Genomic DNA, 17,759 nt, shown 5'->3' on the forward strand with positions numbered 1-17,759 from the left:
GGTTGGGTCGGAGTGCACAAAGCACAGCCGAGCTCCAGACCGTTGGCAGCCGCCGAGGGGCACGTGGGCAGCATGGGAGACCGCCCACCCAGGGCGCGTCTGAGGCTCAGGGCCTCCATCTGGCACAGAACAGACACCAGCTTCTAGCTCAGGCCCTCGCTCTAGGCGTAAAAGCACAAACAAGGCTAGCTTGTCTTGCCTGGCTCTTTTTGTTCTCTCCACGTCACTGGTTTTCTGGCATTTTTCTTGTATTATGATGGAAGACGAAAAGCAAGCTAGAAATGACACTTATTATCAACATGACACATAAGTAAATAGAACTTGACCTTGGCAAGGCAATCATAAAGCATAACGCGCTCCTCTCCTGTCTTCCTTTCTTGCTGTACTAGCTTACGGTTGGCAGAGAGAAGGAATGCGATGTGTGTTTTGTTAATGGTGACCATCTCAAGGTTTCTATTGCTGTAACAAAACACCAAAAGCAACATGAGAATTTAGCTCATCTTGTAGTTCAGAGTCTATCATCTAGGAAAGTCAGGGTAGAAACTCAAGACAGGAACTGATGCAGAGACCATGGAAGTGCTTTTTACTGGCTTGCTCCCCACGAATTGCTCAGCTTATTTTTTTTATACCATGCAGAACAATCTTCCAGGGGCGGGGTAGCAACACCCACAGTGAGCTGGGCCCTTCCACCTATCATCAGTCAAGAAAATGAACCACAGGCTTGCCCACAGGCCAATCTGATGGGGGAATTTTCTCAATTCAGAGTCCCTCTTTCCACAGGACTCAAGCTTGAGTCAAAATGATATAAAACTAGCCAGCACGGTGAGACCATTACACTTGGAAATTGTAGAAATGGGAAGGGCAGCCAGGCAAGGTGGCCTTGAGAAGCCACCAGCCTATAGAGAAAGAGATGTGCTACTACCTCCTGCTTTCCCAAGGATGTCCAACTCTACACACACAAAGCCCATCTCTCCTGCATCCACGGCTCTCTCAAACCTGTCACCGTAGCACACCTTCCTGTAAGGAGTAACAGTGCCAGCAGCCACAGAAATAGTAAGCTTAGGTCACAGTGAAAATGGAGTCAGCTAGGTTCTGCTAAGAACTAAGAAATTATTACTAAAATAAGGCAGAGTCATCATTACCATAATCCAATATTAATGGCAGTGAGGAAAAAGGAAATGTATAATTATAAAATTTTGTGTCTTCTAAGCATCTATGTTTTGTGATGATTCATATTCTATATGATTCATGCATTTGAGGTATAGAAGTATGTGATGTTAAAACATTTGTGAATATGTACAATCATTAACTGTGAATTTTAGAACTTATTACCCCCTAGATAAACACTATGTCTTATAGATTTTACCCCTCCATCATTTCATTTCCAGGCACTAGGAGCCCTAAATTAGTTTACTAGTTGTAAGCTAATTCTTGCCTTTACAAATGTGTAACACTTTCTGATTGGCTTTTTAGCGTGATGACTTTAGGGTTCACCATTTTATAGTGATATTTATGGTCTGTTCTTTTAAAGGCTGAATAATATTGTGTTGAGTAGATGTTCTACACTTATCCATTATCAGTTGAGGGGTATTTGAACAAGGTCTCTGTGATGAAGCTTGGATTATCTTTGCTTTTAGCAAAGGCTCTGGGTCATGGTCAAGCTTGATGTTGATGGACAGTACACTGACTCAGGCATCATGGTCAAGGTGTGGAGATGCAGAGGGGAATTCAGACCATAAAGACTGCAGCAAGAAAATCACACACAGGAAGCTTGGCTTCAGCAAGCATACAGCAGAGTTCAGGCTCACCAAATGTTAGGAACAAAATTCCAACTCACTACAGACACAACACAATCCAAGACTAGGTTGGTGAACCTGCTCGACCAAGGCAGCTCCATCAATCAGATGACCCATCTGTGTGAGCTTGGTCATGACTCACGAAAGCTACATCCCTAGAATTCCTTGCCTGGCTTATTGGCAGCTAAAGAGAACCCTCCTCTGCCCCAGCAATCACTTACTGCTTAATAAACTCAGGGAGGGACCTCTGAGCCTTGCAACCTCTGAAAGTATACTTCCGGAGTCATCTGCTCCTCTTGAGTTTTATGAGCCTGGTTCCTTCCATCAGGAGGAATGTTTCAATTCAGAAATAGCCACAAATACCAAGAAATATCCTAAATCTCAGCTTTCAGGGGGCCATGGGGCCATTATCAATACCTCTGACTGGGAACTCAGTCTAGAAATTCCTTTTTAAAGGAGAAAGGGTGCTAGTGACTATTTGTGACCTATTGGAAGTGTTCCTGCCCATCAGATCTCCCTCTGGGCATCCTGAATCTTGACCTGATAGAGCAGGGGAGTGACTGGAGAGGAATAGGTTGGAGTGCTTGCTTGCTCTTGGCTTTGGCCCTTGGGTGGGAGCAGCAGTAGATAATGGAATGTCCGCAGCTTAAAATGCTGATCTCCTCGGTTCGGAGGGAAGAATCACCAGACACAAGTCTGTAGACTTTCAGCTATAGATTTTATTTGGAGGTATGTAAAACTGAAATCTGTAAGCCACAGAAAAAGAGACAGGCTGGTTCATGTTCTTGGATCAGCCCGTGTCACAGAGTTTCCTGGTGGAGTCCTTCTTCCATTGTGGCTTCAATGCACCCAACTCCTGTTGTAAAAAACAAACAAAAACACACACGGGAAGTAGAAAAGCTTCATTCGCATCATTATTCTCATCATTATAAAATTCTCACCGTTATCAAAAAGCTACCCAGTTTATAGCATGCAACTATAGGTATAGAAACTTCACTAACATAATAAATGAATATAGTAAGTCCATGACTGTACTCTGGCCTTCTCTAAGACCTACAACATTTGCAAAGCTACGGGTTTTTCCCCCCAGTTTGTTTTGTATTTAACCGGTTTGCAGCAGCTACATGGAAAGGTCATGTCGTCAGATGGGCTTCACCTGTCTCAGCTGCATTTTCTAAACTTTACATGAGTCAAAGAAAACCATCTGGAAGGTTAAGTCCCTATTGCTGAAGACATCATGCTTTTCAGACACAGGCTCCTCCCCACAACTGCCCCCCCCGTCTTCCCCCCCCCCCCCCCCGCCCCCCTAGGCTCGCCAAAACTTGCTCTTGCTGCTTCGGAATTATTTTGACTACACTGCCATTCACATGTAGGTAAATGAAGTTTCTCATCATGACACCTAAAACCTGTTTGTGTTTTTGGCTTATGATTCATTTGTGTATATTTTCTTTCTCGGTATTCATAAACTCAGAAGTCAATTTTTAGAAGAGTAATAAGAAAACAAACTTTGGACTCATAAAGGGTCTATAAATTTCAATACTGAGAAAACTATATTGTATTTGTCCAACTTCTTGGTTCTTGTTTGCTGCTTTGGGTCTGTTGTTGTTTGGTGGTGGTGGTGGTGTCTTCCTGATGTATGTCAATAAACATTATTTTTTCAGTGTTTTTGTTTTTGTTTTTCAAAACAGGGTTTCTGGATTTCTCTGTGTAGCCCTGGCTGTCCTGGAACTTGCTGTGTAGACCAGGCTGACCTCGAACTCACAGAGATCCACCTGCCTCTGCCTTCCCTGAGTGCTGGGATTGAAGGCATGCTCTGCCACTGCCCAACTTAATAGTGTTTGTTAAGGAAATACATTCACCTTCAAAACTTCTCCATGAGCTAGCCTTACTACCCCTAGTCTGAAATGCTAGGGTAACATCTACACTTCCACCCCTACCAAAGTAGACTATTCACAAAATAAAATGAGACAATTCTTTTTGAGCATTTAAAGCAGAAGTTTGGATTCTCAGTGGTACAGTGAGTCTTGCCTTTTACTCAGAGTGAGAGAGACATGGATGACCTCCAAGGACCCTGATGAGGTTTTCTTCTCTTGGTAATCCTATCTGCTTCAGGGCTTCCAACTCTGTCAGCAAAACTGTCATCCTTGCCAGTGACCAAGCAATCTGGCTCACTTTCTCATCTGGGGTATTCATGTGTTGGAAAGCTACTCCTTAAAGTGTGCACCCAGATAATTCTGCTAGCTGTGTGTCTGCGGACTACACACCGGCAGTAGACAATTGGTACCTCTGATGTCATCTGGGTACCCTGTTCGAACATACTGCCAGGATATGGGCAATAGGATGGGTGCTGAGATGTTTACAATTTTAAATAAGAAGTTTCAGTCTTGCTGTGTCTCCACTGCCCCACCCCAATGTTGAGTGACAGATAAGGATACAGCAATCTGCTTACTTAGTAGAGTCAGATGTAAATCAATGACAGATATATAATTGGATGGATGTTTGAGGTAATGCTTTGTTGAGGTTTGGAATTTTTCTATTTGTTCAGATGTGGTATATTAAATCTCTTTAATTTTATATAAACAAAAATCTTGTAAAGTATATGTGGATGTCTCTTTTATCTTATCTTATGATAAAGAATTGTCTTTCTGGTTTGCAAGAAGTTGTGTCCTGTCATCTCTCCCGGTCCTCCCATCAACGTAAACTCCACCCCTTGTTCCCAGGTATATTGTAGGGGGTATGTGTGTCAAGTGAGTTCTGACAGTCAGAACTTGAGAAGCTTGCGTGCCTTAAACTACAACGGCACAATTTTCTGACATTCTGTAAGCATGAGGCATTGTTACAACTTCTTGTATCTACTTCTTCCTTTCAAAAGCAGAGTAACAATTCCCATAGAGTCTCAGTGATGAAGAAGAATGTGTAAATGTCAGAGGACAAGCTCCCGTACATTTGCAAATTAGCTCCTTACATGAAGAGGTGTGTTTGTTTGTAAATGCTTTAAGAAAATACTGAAAATCCCTTTAAAGAGATTTCTTATAAAAATCTGATTACTGGCAGTTTACATTGAAGCTTTCCAAACCAATGAAAAAGAATACTAATAGGAAATGCTTTCTGTTGGCCTTGTTGGGGCATGAAAAATGATCGATTAGGAGTCTGCCTGAGGAAATACAGAAACAGCTATGTATGCATGCTGAGGGTCTGCTCTCGGAGTCTAGTTACAACATTTTGTCAGCATTTTGTCTTCAGTCACCTTTGGCGCTGTCACTGGTGGCTGCCTTTTTCATTGTCTTCTAAAATCGATCTGTACAAAAGAGATAGTATTGTTCTCAGGATTATATAACACTGTCATTTAGGGGAAAAAAGTCACAAAAAGTGTCAAGAGCCTGATTGATGCTAAATGATCAATAACTATGTATCAATACCCTCTCTGCAGGTGACAGCCAATGGTGAGGCATTCCAGTGTTTGGGCTTTTCAAATCTTAACTTTCAAAGACTTTATGCACCCTTCTGGGTTGTTATTTATTTGTTTGTTTGTTTATAGTTTTGGATTTCAAAACTAATAGTCTAACCATTGTTCCCTTCTATCTCGTCTACGTGGAAATGAATGAGATATTAAAATACCCAACAAAGCAGCTATTAATATTTGTATACATCTACATATATATCTTCAAGTTCTTAGCCCTCTCTAGTTTTGTTTCCATCAAGCAACTGTACATAATTATTTAGATGGATTTAACCTTCATTAATGAAGCTCCTAATAAGATCTTTCAACTACATTTAGCAACATTAGTGGTATGAAAAAAAAAAAACTCTTTGATTCCTTATAACACACTAGGATAATACACTAGGCCTGCCATTATAGTGTTTGAACACCTATCTAGGGAATCATCAACTCAAGTAGAGCGCAGGTAACTTTAGGTGATTTTTGCATACTTCTTTGCTGCTCCATCTGGAGAATATGACCTAAAAGGTTGCGAGCATGGATAGATGCCTGGTAATCTGTTTAAAGATGGAAACAGAAAGATTGGCACCAATGTGCTGGTCAAAGGCAGGCACAGCAATCACCATCCATGGAGTGCAGAGGGCCCCACTTCTGTGCCTTGGGCCCCACTAGAATCTGTCCTTTTGCTAACCTGAAACCACCTGTATTTGTAAATCTTACACTGCTTTGACAGGGTTTTGTCAAATTTTTGAAAACCATGATTCCTAACTGTGGCATTTCTTCCAACAGTCAAATTTTCTGGTAATTATCCAGATTTTCCCCCAAATGTCCCAACAGTACAGGAATCTTTACGCCCATTGTCATGTAATATGGTGACTCTGAAACAATCTGATGATTTTACAGATGTCTCCATAAGTCACCAGGAACAGCGCCCTGAACTGAACTAGTTGCTGCCGCCTCCTTGCCTAATCTCGGAACTAGAGATGGCGCCGGAAATTTGGCATCATGGTTTTCTTACGGGATGGGACTGCGAGACTCGCTGTTTACCCTTGCTTCAGCAGATCCGCTTTCCCTGAGCCACCACTAAACGAAGTGCAGCTTGCACGGATGTTACGGCTCAGACGAAAGCGGCCCAACCCCTTAACTGCAGTTTAGAACCACACGTGTGCTATTAACTGCATGCGCATTCTGGAGCAGTGCTCCGAGCCATGATCTGTCTTGTTCTGAACTCCCGTTTCTCTTGCCTTCTACACATTCTACGCCCAGATCTGCTCCCAATTTGTCTCCATTGATCCCCTGGGTGTCAAGATGACTTGCAATGTGAGGACACTTGGGTGGCCCAGGAAATCAACTTCACCTTCTAAATGAATTACAGCTCCTGAGGGTTTTCACTTGACATCCTGAGGATTTACTGGGTTGCTCCAATTGTCTTTGGCACATCAGGACATGAAAGGATGCCCGCCAGAAAATTGAAATAAGCTTCGGTATATCCTGAAAACCTTTTGCTTAGTAGTTCTAGCAATTCGTCTAATCAACCATCCATCCAAAAAGCCATATTTACATTACTTAACTGGGTTCAAACACTTCCCTGGTGCATTTTTCATAGTAACGTGTTTACTTACCCTCCACTCACTACAGTCTCTTCCTTGTGCTGGAATCCCTTTGGGATATTCTGCTTAATAACACAGATGGCAAACATGATGAGGAAAGGCAGGAAAACATAGAAACTGATCAAAAGTCCCTTTTTATAGCGAGCACCACGCTGCTTGACAATCAAAGGTGTGCTTTTCTCTGAAAATGGAAAGTACCATTGAACTTTTCAAAAACCGTGACAGACCAGCGAGTGACTGGAATTACTGTTTTGTCCTCTCTGGCTTCTCAGTTTTACTTTTATAGACTGTTGGTTCATTTTGAATTAATGTTTATGTACGGTCTATGAATTCAAACGTTCCTTTGCGTAGAACTATTTGGTCTCTTAAATCAGAGAGAGAAAAACAACACGTATCTTAGCAAGAAAAAGATGTGGCCTGGAGCTATATATATATATTTTTTACTTTATTTTTATTTTATTCTGTTGTTTCAAAAATCTGCCCCCTTGAATTGGATTGTCTGTGGGTTTAAAAGCATTCCGCTGTTTTACAGCTGTTCTGTTTCTGAGCCTTTTCAGCTACCTTCTCTCAATGACTTCACTTGCCCACAACCCAGACCCTTTCTCTCTTTTTCATACTTCACAGTCTTTTCTCCACTCCTTATTCACTTTTTAATTACATTTTTCTGGTGCTCCAGTTACTCTAACAATAAGTCGCTCCCTCTTACTTACCTTTCCGTCCTCTACTATTTTTTTCTTTACTTAAATAATAACCCATAGTCTCAGCTCATTTCTTCTAAATCTTACCATAAGTAACTCACATCTTAAGATATGCTACAGATTATCTTTGTACCTTTATTCCCCCCAAGTTAGTGGAGATGGATAGAAGATTGTTTATAATGAACTGACTTTTACTGTATCTTTACTAGTGGACATATCTATCCATTGTGGTTACTTCTGTAGTTAATATTCTACTCTGAGGAGCTGGAGAGATGGCTCAATGGTTAAGAGCACTGGCTGCTCTTCCAGAGGTCCTGAGTTTAATTCTCAGCAACCACATGGTGGCTCACAACCATCTGTAGTGAGATCTGGTGCCCTCTTCTGGTGTGCAGGCATACATGCAGGCAGAACACTACATATACAATACATAATAAATACGTCAATCTTAAAAAAATCTACTCTGAGTTGTATTAGAAGTCTTGCCTGGCACCCTGAAACCTAGCCATCCATGAACATTGCAAACATTGTCACCGAAATAATGTGGGTTAGTAAAAAAAAATTCCAATCAATGGCCTAAACCCAGATGCCTAAGTCTCAACACAGAACCAGAAGAAAACATGAAAAATCCAGGAGAAAAAAAAAATTTACTACTAATTCTATAGTGATGGATTCTGATGAGAGTGCATTAGATAAACTGCCAAGGAAAAACACACAAAAGGAGAAGAAGAAGAAGAAGAAGAAGAAGAAGAAGAAGAAGAAGAAGAAGAAGAGTAGAAACATAGGATGACCAATGAAATCCAGATGCTGGGGAGTTAAGGGGCTGTTGAGTTCCTAGCCTTAAAAGAGACATCTGGATCAAGACCTGCCCCCAAACCTCAGAGAAGACAGGGCAGGAAGAACATAAGAGCCAGAGGATGGAAAGTGTGGTGAAGCGCCACCTTCTGAGCCTGGAATGAGTGTTACACTCACAAACTCCCTGTAACTATGGTTACCTGCACAAAACCTGTACAAGATCAGTCAATATTCCAGCACTCAGTGCTTCTTGGATTTAGTTAGGTACAATAAAAAGAAACAAAATAAAAAGAAGGCCATGACAAAATTAGAGGAGGTTTGTTAAATAGTCACACTTCTAGATTAGATTTAAAATAGCCTCATGTGGTTCTATAAATTTAAGTAATGTCAAGCAAAGTAGAAACATCAGCTTCTCAGTTGTACTCCTTAAATGCCAAGTCTTCCACGGCCACAGCAACCAGTTGAGATGGAGTGCACTTACACACATGTGGACCCCTCTCTGAACACTAACCGAAGGGTAGCCAAAATCCGTCATCAAAGCTCCCTCCTGGAGATGAAGGTGTCATGTCGCACTCCGGAGGTGCATAGCCAACGTCACATTGACAGTTGTGTAGAGTGTTGCAAATCTAAAACCAAACCCAAGTGAAAACTGAGCAACCTGAGCGTTACATATATAGAACAGTCATTTACTATCCATAATTGGGGTGTGTAAATTAATCACCTATTGCAATTTAGTTTATGTAGTTTTAAAATGAAAGTAAAAATAGTCATGATCCAATAAATGTGCTTACATCAGGTTTTTAAAATTCTATCTTTTTGTTGGTGTTGTTTCTAAATAGAAGTTATAACGTTCTTGATATCATTGAAATGACTGGTTAGAAAGATAGAGCAACTATGAAGTTAGAGAATATAAATTGGTGGTAATTACAATTTATTATTAATTTAGACTAAAAGAAAAAACCCAGCTGTGATGGGAGAAAACGTCTATGGAAGATGAAAGAAAATACTTCAAAGGAGCCATTGGGCCAAAGGCAAATATTAACTCATACAGAAGGCTAGAAAGACACTTGCAAAAATAAGAAGGAGGCTCCGGAGCAGAGGAGTCAGCCCCAGAGAAAGTGAAGTGAGTTAAACTAGGTGAATTCCAATTCGATTGCTATAAAAAGCACGCGTTTTGAAGAAGATGCCCTGCTGACACATTTTAAGCAAATGCATGCTGGGAAAACTTCCAGACTCCCGTAACTCACCATATAATTTCACAACAGCTGGTGAGGTGGAAATACCAGGGACAGGTATGACAGAACTGAAACACTGAAGTCTAACTATGTGGCATTAACAATGCATTCAGCATGTTGGAAGAGATGGCACAGTCTCACCAGAATATGAGGAAATGTAGGTTCTCATGCTCTCACAATGCTGTGTAGGTACAAAACTCCCAGTATTTCTTAGATAGAATGAAAATATTACCTACATTTGGCTCATTAGATTTCATTGCTCATAATTTGGGGAAATGGAGTCATTTGAATATACAATAATAACTTTTTGTTTCAGTATTCCTAATAGCTACATATTATTAGAAAGACAGTAAGTGTGTGAATCATGAGGGCAGCATAGAAGACACAGGAGAGGAAATTAACTGAGGTCATCGAAACACAAACCTAATCTGAGTAGATGGGAAACTCTGATTTCTTAAATGCCGGATGGGAAGTAATGTATACATTAAAATAAACAGAGTCTGAGCACCTTCCTTCCCAGAAAGCCCACAGATACATGGGTGTGCCACATATGTATGGTGCTTGATAATACACTGTGACATGTTAATAATCAAACATTATGACAATACTCCACACTCTATTTTTGTGTATCACTCAGAGCTTATTTGCTCCATTGGCCTGTAACAGTCTAATGGTGCATACAAGTCAGTAGTACAATCTACATTCCTTATTTAACTGAAATTTTCGAAAAGGAATGTCCACATCAAGTAACTCTGAACCTGGTTATTCTGGAAAAGGTTCGTTGATGTGACTTGAGATGATCGTAGTAAAAAACAAAAACGGTTACCCACCCCGTTTCCTTGGCACTTCTTCTCCGAGTCGCATTGTAAAGGTCCTCTGTAGGCATGCACACGTAAGCACTTCCCTTGGATACAAGCCTGAAAAGCATATCAAAGCTAACCATGCTGAAGGTAAGCAACAGCGGGCAAGTACAAAGTCTAGCCGAAGAGTTATATCTGCTACAAAGATTATGTACAGGAACAGCATATGTATAATGGGTTGATCTACATTTCATAACACTCAGTCGTTCTAATGAAAGCAGGATGTGCCCATGTACTTCGTAGGGTTTGCATTTTGAAAACGAGATGCATTTTCTCCCCCCTTGGAGCAACAGAGCTATCCACATTCACACCAATGAGTTGGCATGAGAACAAACACAGCTAGCTTGTGCTAAGACCAGAGCTCCTTGCTCACATTTTTCCCACCACTAGAGACACTCTCTCATCTTTTGCTTCAGCATGGAGTGAGTTGTAGAATCCCTCCACAGATCAGTTTAAGTCATCTATGAATTCAGGACGGTGCAAACCTTCCTCACAGGTTAGGATGATGCAATAGCTTCTTGTGGTAAATACTCAGTTGACATTAAGGTAGACACTGCACTCAGGTTAGAATTCCTCTAACCAAAGTCTAGCTTCATTGGAAGGTCTTTTGATGCATTTCCTAAGGGGAGTGGCTGACTTTTTCCAAATGATCTGATGGAGTGTTTCACATGGGACAGTCTTTGTTCGAGAGATAAACTGAGGCACAATTAGATAAAAAGTTTAACATAAGTAAAAGGTGAAATTGGTGAACTGGGCAGCTTCACACCGGAAGTGACTCAGAAGCTACAGGGATGAAGGACAGAGGGAAGCTTTTACAGGCGGACACAGAAGGAAGGGAAGGACACACTGGATTTGATAGGCTCAAGGTCTCCAGTTCCATTATTTGGTTTATGTTTTGGGATGTCCTTAGTCAGTGGATGGCGAGTTAGCTAACTGCTTCTGCTTGTTTTAGCTTAACTTTTCAATCATAGGCCTTTATTTAAAAAAAAAAATACCTCAAAGTTATATTTTGCTTATTTTTGCATATCAAACAAGCTTAATGTCACTTAGAAGCCTTATCTGGCTTCGTACCCTCTGGGATTCTCTTCTCTCTCTCTCTCTCTCTCTCTCTCTCTCTCTCTCTCTCTCTCTGTAAATTACGTACATATGTGTGTGTGAGAGAGAGTTGTGATGTACATTTTAGTGCAATGTCCACAGAGGCCAGAAGAGCGATGAACTTGCAGACGCTGTTGCTCACAAGAGCAGTAACCACCATTAACAACAGCTGAGCTATCTCCCCAGCCCTTGGTCAGAAATCTCCATGCCCTATGTTCATTTTAATTTAACATCCTAAAATTTCTATTGTCTTTATTCATAATTCTGTCTCATTAAAGGCATTTCCAAAATGAAGCTTGGAATGAAAAATTATTTTATATTTTGCAAATGCTCTAAGTTATTTGACCAAACTATAATTGGCATTTACTGTGTCTTAATTTTTTTTCTAAGCCGCCTTCTTAATATCTAAAAATTAGTTTAACACTGCTCTATTAAAACCATATAATGCCTATTACTATTAGAAGCAGAAAAAACTGGTCAGGATAATAGAATCTCTGGCCTCGGTGGAGAACTAACATTTCAGATGGCTGGGACCAATGCTTGGTTAAGAATCATCCCTAGGAAGGGGTACTCAACTTAAGGCATAGAAATAAGTAGAGTAATGTTTCCTATAATGAGACACAGAACTTTTCCTACCCAGAATCCCAGCCCCTGGTGCATTAACTTGTGGGCCACAGCCATGCAGGGCTTTAAGTCTGCCTGCTTTTCTGAATTGACTTTTCTCTTTCTTCTTCTTTCTCTCTTCTAAGCATGCTTTCCTTAACACATTGGCTTCCTCCTTGCCGTGGGGCTGCTTGCCCACCATGTGTCTGACCATCTAGCATAAATGGCCTGGCTTTTTCCTCTCTTCTCTGCAGCTGCTGAAGTCTTGCAGCTTGCCTGCCCTGAGGTTTTTCCTTTAAACATTAATAAAATGGTCCTCGAGCTCCGATTAGAGCCCTTCTTAATTTTTTTTTATTAGCAAGACAAAGAACCCCAAGTGGAGACCCTGATTTACCTGTATCATCTGGCAACCACAAAGGGAAACCTAAAATTCGAGTAACAAGACTACTTGATATTTACTGAATAAGGAGTTAGACATTAACGCTCCTTACATACACACTTTGTCTCATCAATTCCTATTTTTCATTGCATATACACATACATATAAGTTGTATTCTCTTTAGTATCATCAAATATTCTGATGCCAACTAGGTGTCCCGCAAATCAATTAAATTCTGACATTACATTTGTGTATGAGAACTCCTGTAAAGAAGCTGTGTCTATAAAACTGATTGGCTGATTAGAATTGCGGTCATGTAGAGACATTGGGATGTTGTTGGCCTAGAGCGTAACTGACTTGTTTTTAATCTTTGTCCATCTCTGTGTTGGAACTAGCATCCCATGACTAATAGATAAAACCCTTTTGAAATCTATTAACTTAACAGGTCACCAGTTCCCACCAATCTCAAAGCTAAAAACACCTCTCTGATATATCCACCAACATAGTTTAAAATTTCTTTTATTCATTACTTTCTTTGTTCTGTTGCTACAAAATTCCATGAAACTGCTTCGGCATGGGAACATGGAATATGAGGTAACTCTGGGCTTCCCAGGCCATAGTCACGAAAATTTGGCTTCAAAATAAACTATCACTTATTCCCTTCGAGGTAAAAGCTGTGTTTGTGTGTGTGTGTGTGTGTGTGTGTGTGTGTGTGTGTGTGTAGAAACATCTGTTAGATTTTGGATAGGGCAAATGGTTCAAGAAGAAAGAGAGATGGTCTACTAGGGATGAGGAGATTATCTGGAGCTATTCATATTAACATTATGGACAGGCAGACAGATAGACAACAGTATGGTGGGGCTACAAGGACGGCACAAGGCTTGGCACCAGAGACAAGCAGCATGGTGCGTCTCTGAAGGGACTCAGAGCTGGTGTGGAGGAGGAGGTTCTTCTTACATCTTTTGAAGATGGGGGGAGGTTCACAACAAAGGCCTGTGGCCAGGATCTGATTCTCAGGCAGGGAAGTGGGTAGAGAACAAGATGTGCCCCATTTCTGATGTAGACTCATGGCCCCGCTGAGTGAAACACTGGCAAAATTTTCAGCTTGGGACTCTCAATGTCCCAAGAGGGAGCCTGTCAGTATCTGACAGCAGAAGTCTGAGGCGCAGGCTGGATTCTAACATTGTTTCTTACAGTATGTACTTGATCCCACAAAATAGAAGACTCAGCCTTTTGCCGGGAGCCATCCCCGGTGGTGAATGGGTCCTGCAGAGGGTGTAAGGAGTCAGCAGAAGAAGGAAGTGAGCCAGGCCATGGTGGTCAGGAGAATCTTGCAGCCTGACTGACTAGCAGCCAGAATGTTTCTTTATTTATACAGAATTTAGTTAGCAGGGATACATTCATGATGTTCCATAACATAGATCATATCATTTTTGTTTTTGGACATGTGTTTCACTTCCTTTTGCTCATCTTTTAGTCATCATTAATAAACTATGACAGAACAGAGTTATCATTTCCAATCATTTTCCCTCAAGTTTTGACATCATTAATAAACAGAGTTATCATTCTTACTCATAAACCCATAACCCAGTTTTTGAGAATCTAGAGGCATATGACAGCCTGTGCTCAGGCTGGTTGTTTTGGTTGCTTCAAGGACATTAGACCAAAACAAAATCTTCAACCACCCTGGGCATTTTGCCACGTCTCAAGCAATGTATTATTAACTCTTAGTGGTCAGAGTGCCCAGGAAAAATCTTCAGGCTAAAGTTGATGCAGTTATTATTCAAATTCTGCATAATACAATCAATATTCACATTTATATCCTTATAGAATTTGTCTATATGTCTAATCCTGGCATTCTGTTGTTCCTTGGTCATATGACATTATAGTGGCTCTATATGAGCTAACTTCTAAGAGAGAGAGGTCCTAACACCTCATACTTTTATCATCTTTCCACTACATACTTTACTTATCAATATGTCTCTATGTAGGGCAGAGTTGTATGCCACATAATTGAGTGGACAGTGGGAAGAGGCTTGTAATATGAACTGTGGCCAACTCCTCTAGCCCACCGGATCTCGCTGACCTTTTTGAATTTACTTTGTTTTGAATATCTTGTTCCTGTGTAAGTAGAGGGACAGATGTTTCAGGAATGTCTCATAGCCTCATGAAGAGACCTCTGGCTTCTTCTTTATGTGTCACGACCTCCAAGGCACAAGGAAGACCTTCAAGTAGATAAGGATATCTCCCTCAAAGTGTGTGTGTGGGGGGTATGTTCAAGACTTTCCTAGGTAAGCTTAGAAGCAGCATTCCTGGGAGAAGGCATAAATGATTCATAAGGAATTTTCCATCAACCCAATATCCTCAAATTGTACAAATATTAAAAGTGCCCCAAGTATGTAACAGGTGGAGATGAAAACCAAAGGTGGCATGGCAGCCATCATGAGGCTCAGCTTTGCTGAACTTTTGTCAAGCAGCTGTGCTGGCTTCATGACTTCTGCCAGTCCTTCAAGACTTCACAGATGGCAGTTGACAATCAAATCCCAGGTGACACGTGCTTCTGGAAAACTGCATACAGAAGGGGGATTCCTCGATTCCCACCTGAGGCTAATCGTGGGTGGTTCAAAGACCTCAGAGCAATCGCTCTGCTTTCATTTGACAGTTGATTGCCAAGTAAAGCACACAGTTCAGGAACAAACAAATGTTGGGGCTTCTCAGGGTGAGGAACTTGAGGAAAGGCAAGAGAATCCTGGTCTGCCCTGGAGCATCATTTCCCAAGTAAAGGTGCGTGTTTGCATAGTTAGACCTGACGGTCTTTGTCCAAGAGTATTCCCCAGCTTGGTATCCTTCCAGAAAACCAGCATCGAAGCTCAAAGTCCTGCTCCTCGATGAATTATTCACTTAGTTGATGCAACTAATCCTGTCCTGGGGTATTCAGGGGTCTGATGCTCAGTCATTCTAATCACTTCATAATGGAAATAACTAAAAACCTCAGGCGTGATTGAAAGGGCTTCATATGAGCCACAAAAGACATTCCTATCACTCTGGGATCTGACAGAGCAGATCAGGCCACAACATAAGGATGAAAACCAAATCTACTTTTTGTATTTAAATTTTCAATTTCTTGTATTTATAACTTCATATTTATATTAAATATTTTCAGTTTTTAAAAGTACTCTTGCACCAGGATGTTCCTTTGTGATTATTTTTTTAATTTTTTCTATTTTAAGTTTTTTACTAATTTGCATTTTCCTCTTGGTTTTTTCATTTCTTTTTTTTTTCTTTCATCTTTTTTATTCAACTATTTATTTTACATCCTGGCTACAGTCTTCCCCACCCATCCTCCCCTTCCAGTCCTTCTCCTCCACCCTCCATCCCCCCTCCCACCCTCCAATCCCCTCCTCTTCCATCTCCATCTAGGAAAGGGCAGGTCTCCTGTGAGTATCAACAAAACATGGCATATCAAGTTGCAGTAAGACTAAGCACCTCCCTATGTATTAAGACTGGGCAAGGGGACCCAGTATGAGAAGTAGGGTCCCAAAAGCCAGTAAAAGAGTTGCAGATAGCTCCTGTTCCTGCTGTTAAGTGGACCACAAGAGGACCAAGCTACACAACTGTAACATATATGCAGAGTGCCTAGGTCAATCTCATGCAAGCTCCTTGGTTGTTGGTTCAGTCTCTGTGAGCCCCTATGAGCCCAGGTTAATTGATTGTGTGTGCCTTCCTATGGTGTCCTTGACCCTTCTTGCTCCTATACCTTTCTCCTTAGCAAGATTCCTGAACTCCACCTAATGCTTGGCAGTGGGTCTCTGCATCTGCCTCCATCAGCTGCTGGATAATGTCTCTCTGATGACAACTGGACCAGGTACCAATCTGGTCACAGGCTACTTATCCAGTATTTCTAAGAGTCTAAGCTGGGACCTTCCTGGGGTCTCCTAAGCTGGGGTCTAAGCGGGGAGATTCTCCTGAACCAGGCTTCTGCCTGACCTCAAAATGTGCCCCCAGCAGTCCCCCTCAGCACTCTCCCACTCTGTGCCCCCGCAACTTGATCGCTCATGTTCTCATCCCCACCTGCCTTCAAACCACTCACAAAATCTCTTCTATTTCCCCTCCCCAGGGAGATCTGGGTGTCCCCTCATGAACTCTGCTTGTTACCTACTCTCTCTGGGTCTGTGGACTGTAACATAGTTACCCTCTATTTTACAGCTAATATCCACTTATGAGTGAGCACATACCACATTTTTCTTTATGGGTCTAGGTTACCTCACTCAGGATGATTTTTTTTGTGGTGTTCTTGTTTTTAACAGCTGAGTAATACTCCATTGTGTAAATGTACCACATTTTCTTTATCCATTCCTCAGTTGAGAGACATCCAGGTTGTTTCCAGGTTCTGACTAACAAATAAAGCTGCTATGAACATAGTTGAACAAGTGTTCCTCTGGTATGATTGAGCATCCTTTGGGTATATGGCCAAGAGCAGTGTAGCTGGGTCTTGTGGTAGGTTGATTCCCAGTTTTCTGAAGAACGATCACACTGACTTCCAAAGTGGCTGTACAAGTTTGCACTCCCACCAGCAATGGAGGAGTGTTCCCCTTGTTCCACATCCTCTCCAGCATGAGCTGTTGCTTGTGTTTTTTATCTTAATCATTCTGACAGGCATAAGATGGAATCTCAGAGTTGTTTTGATTTGCATTTCCCTGATGACTAAGGATATTGAACATTTCCTTAAGTGTTTCTCAGCCATTTGAGATTCCTTTTTGTTGAATAAAATAAAATAATGTCTTGTGGGAATACTTAGGTACTCCTCAGGGTTTTTTTTGTTGTTGTTGTTTTGTTTTGTTTTTGAAGCAGCCTCAGCCTATTTGCTTTAAGGCCCTACAATTACCTATCTAAAATCTTTGTTAGACTTTTGGGAATTTTCATTTAAAAAAAAGGAAATGACACTTGAACCTTGTGTTTTATTATTGTGTCTTAGAGAAGGGAAATTACTTTTATAATAATATTGTGATTGGGAGTGTTAGGTTATTATGAAAATAGAAAAGTACATGATGTACTTTATTAATAGTAAAATAATTATCTTTGACTAAACACTTGAATCTTTCATTTTTCTTTAATATTATTGATATTATTCTGACAACCTGACATTTTGTTGTGATTTTTTTAGTATGTTTTTTGACTTTTTTGTTTGTGGTTTATATGAATTATTACAGATCAGATCCTAGCCTAAGAAGGAAGTTCAGATATTCAAGTGT

The 17,759-nt window shown here is 40.9% G+C and overlaps 1 protein-coding gene across 1 annotated transcript in view; it reads right to left on the reverse strand.

Annotated features, from left to right (window-relative positions):
• Positions 1–5,707: 5,707 nt before the first annotated feature.
• The window catches only part of LOC128119456 (A disintegrin and metallopeptidase domain 3-like), a 46,111-nt gene continuing 34,059 nt past the window's right edge, over positions 5,708–17,759 (reverse strand). Inside the window, exons 16-19 of the mRNA XM_052752843.1 lie at positions 10,401–10,487; positions 8,847–8,961; positions 6,858–7,026; positions 5,708–5,792 (exon numbers count right to left, since the gene is read on the reverse strand). Coding sequence (XP_052608803.1) covers positions 5,708–5,792; positions 6,858–7,026; positions 8,847–8,961; positions 10,401–10,487 — 456 coding nt within the window. The remainder of the gene's footprint in view (positions 5,793–6,857; positions 7,027–8,846; positions 8,962–10,400; positions 10,488–17,759) is intronic.

Source organism: Peromyscus californicus, unplaced genomic scaffold (assembly GCF_007827085.1).
Source record: "Peromyscus californicus insignis strain IS unplaced genomic scaffold, ASM782708v3 Scaffold_23__1_contigs__length_62951481, whole genome shotgun sequence".
Lineage (NCBI taxonomy): Eukaryota > Metazoa > Chordata > Mammalia > Rodentia > Cricetidae > Peromyscus > Peromyscus californicus.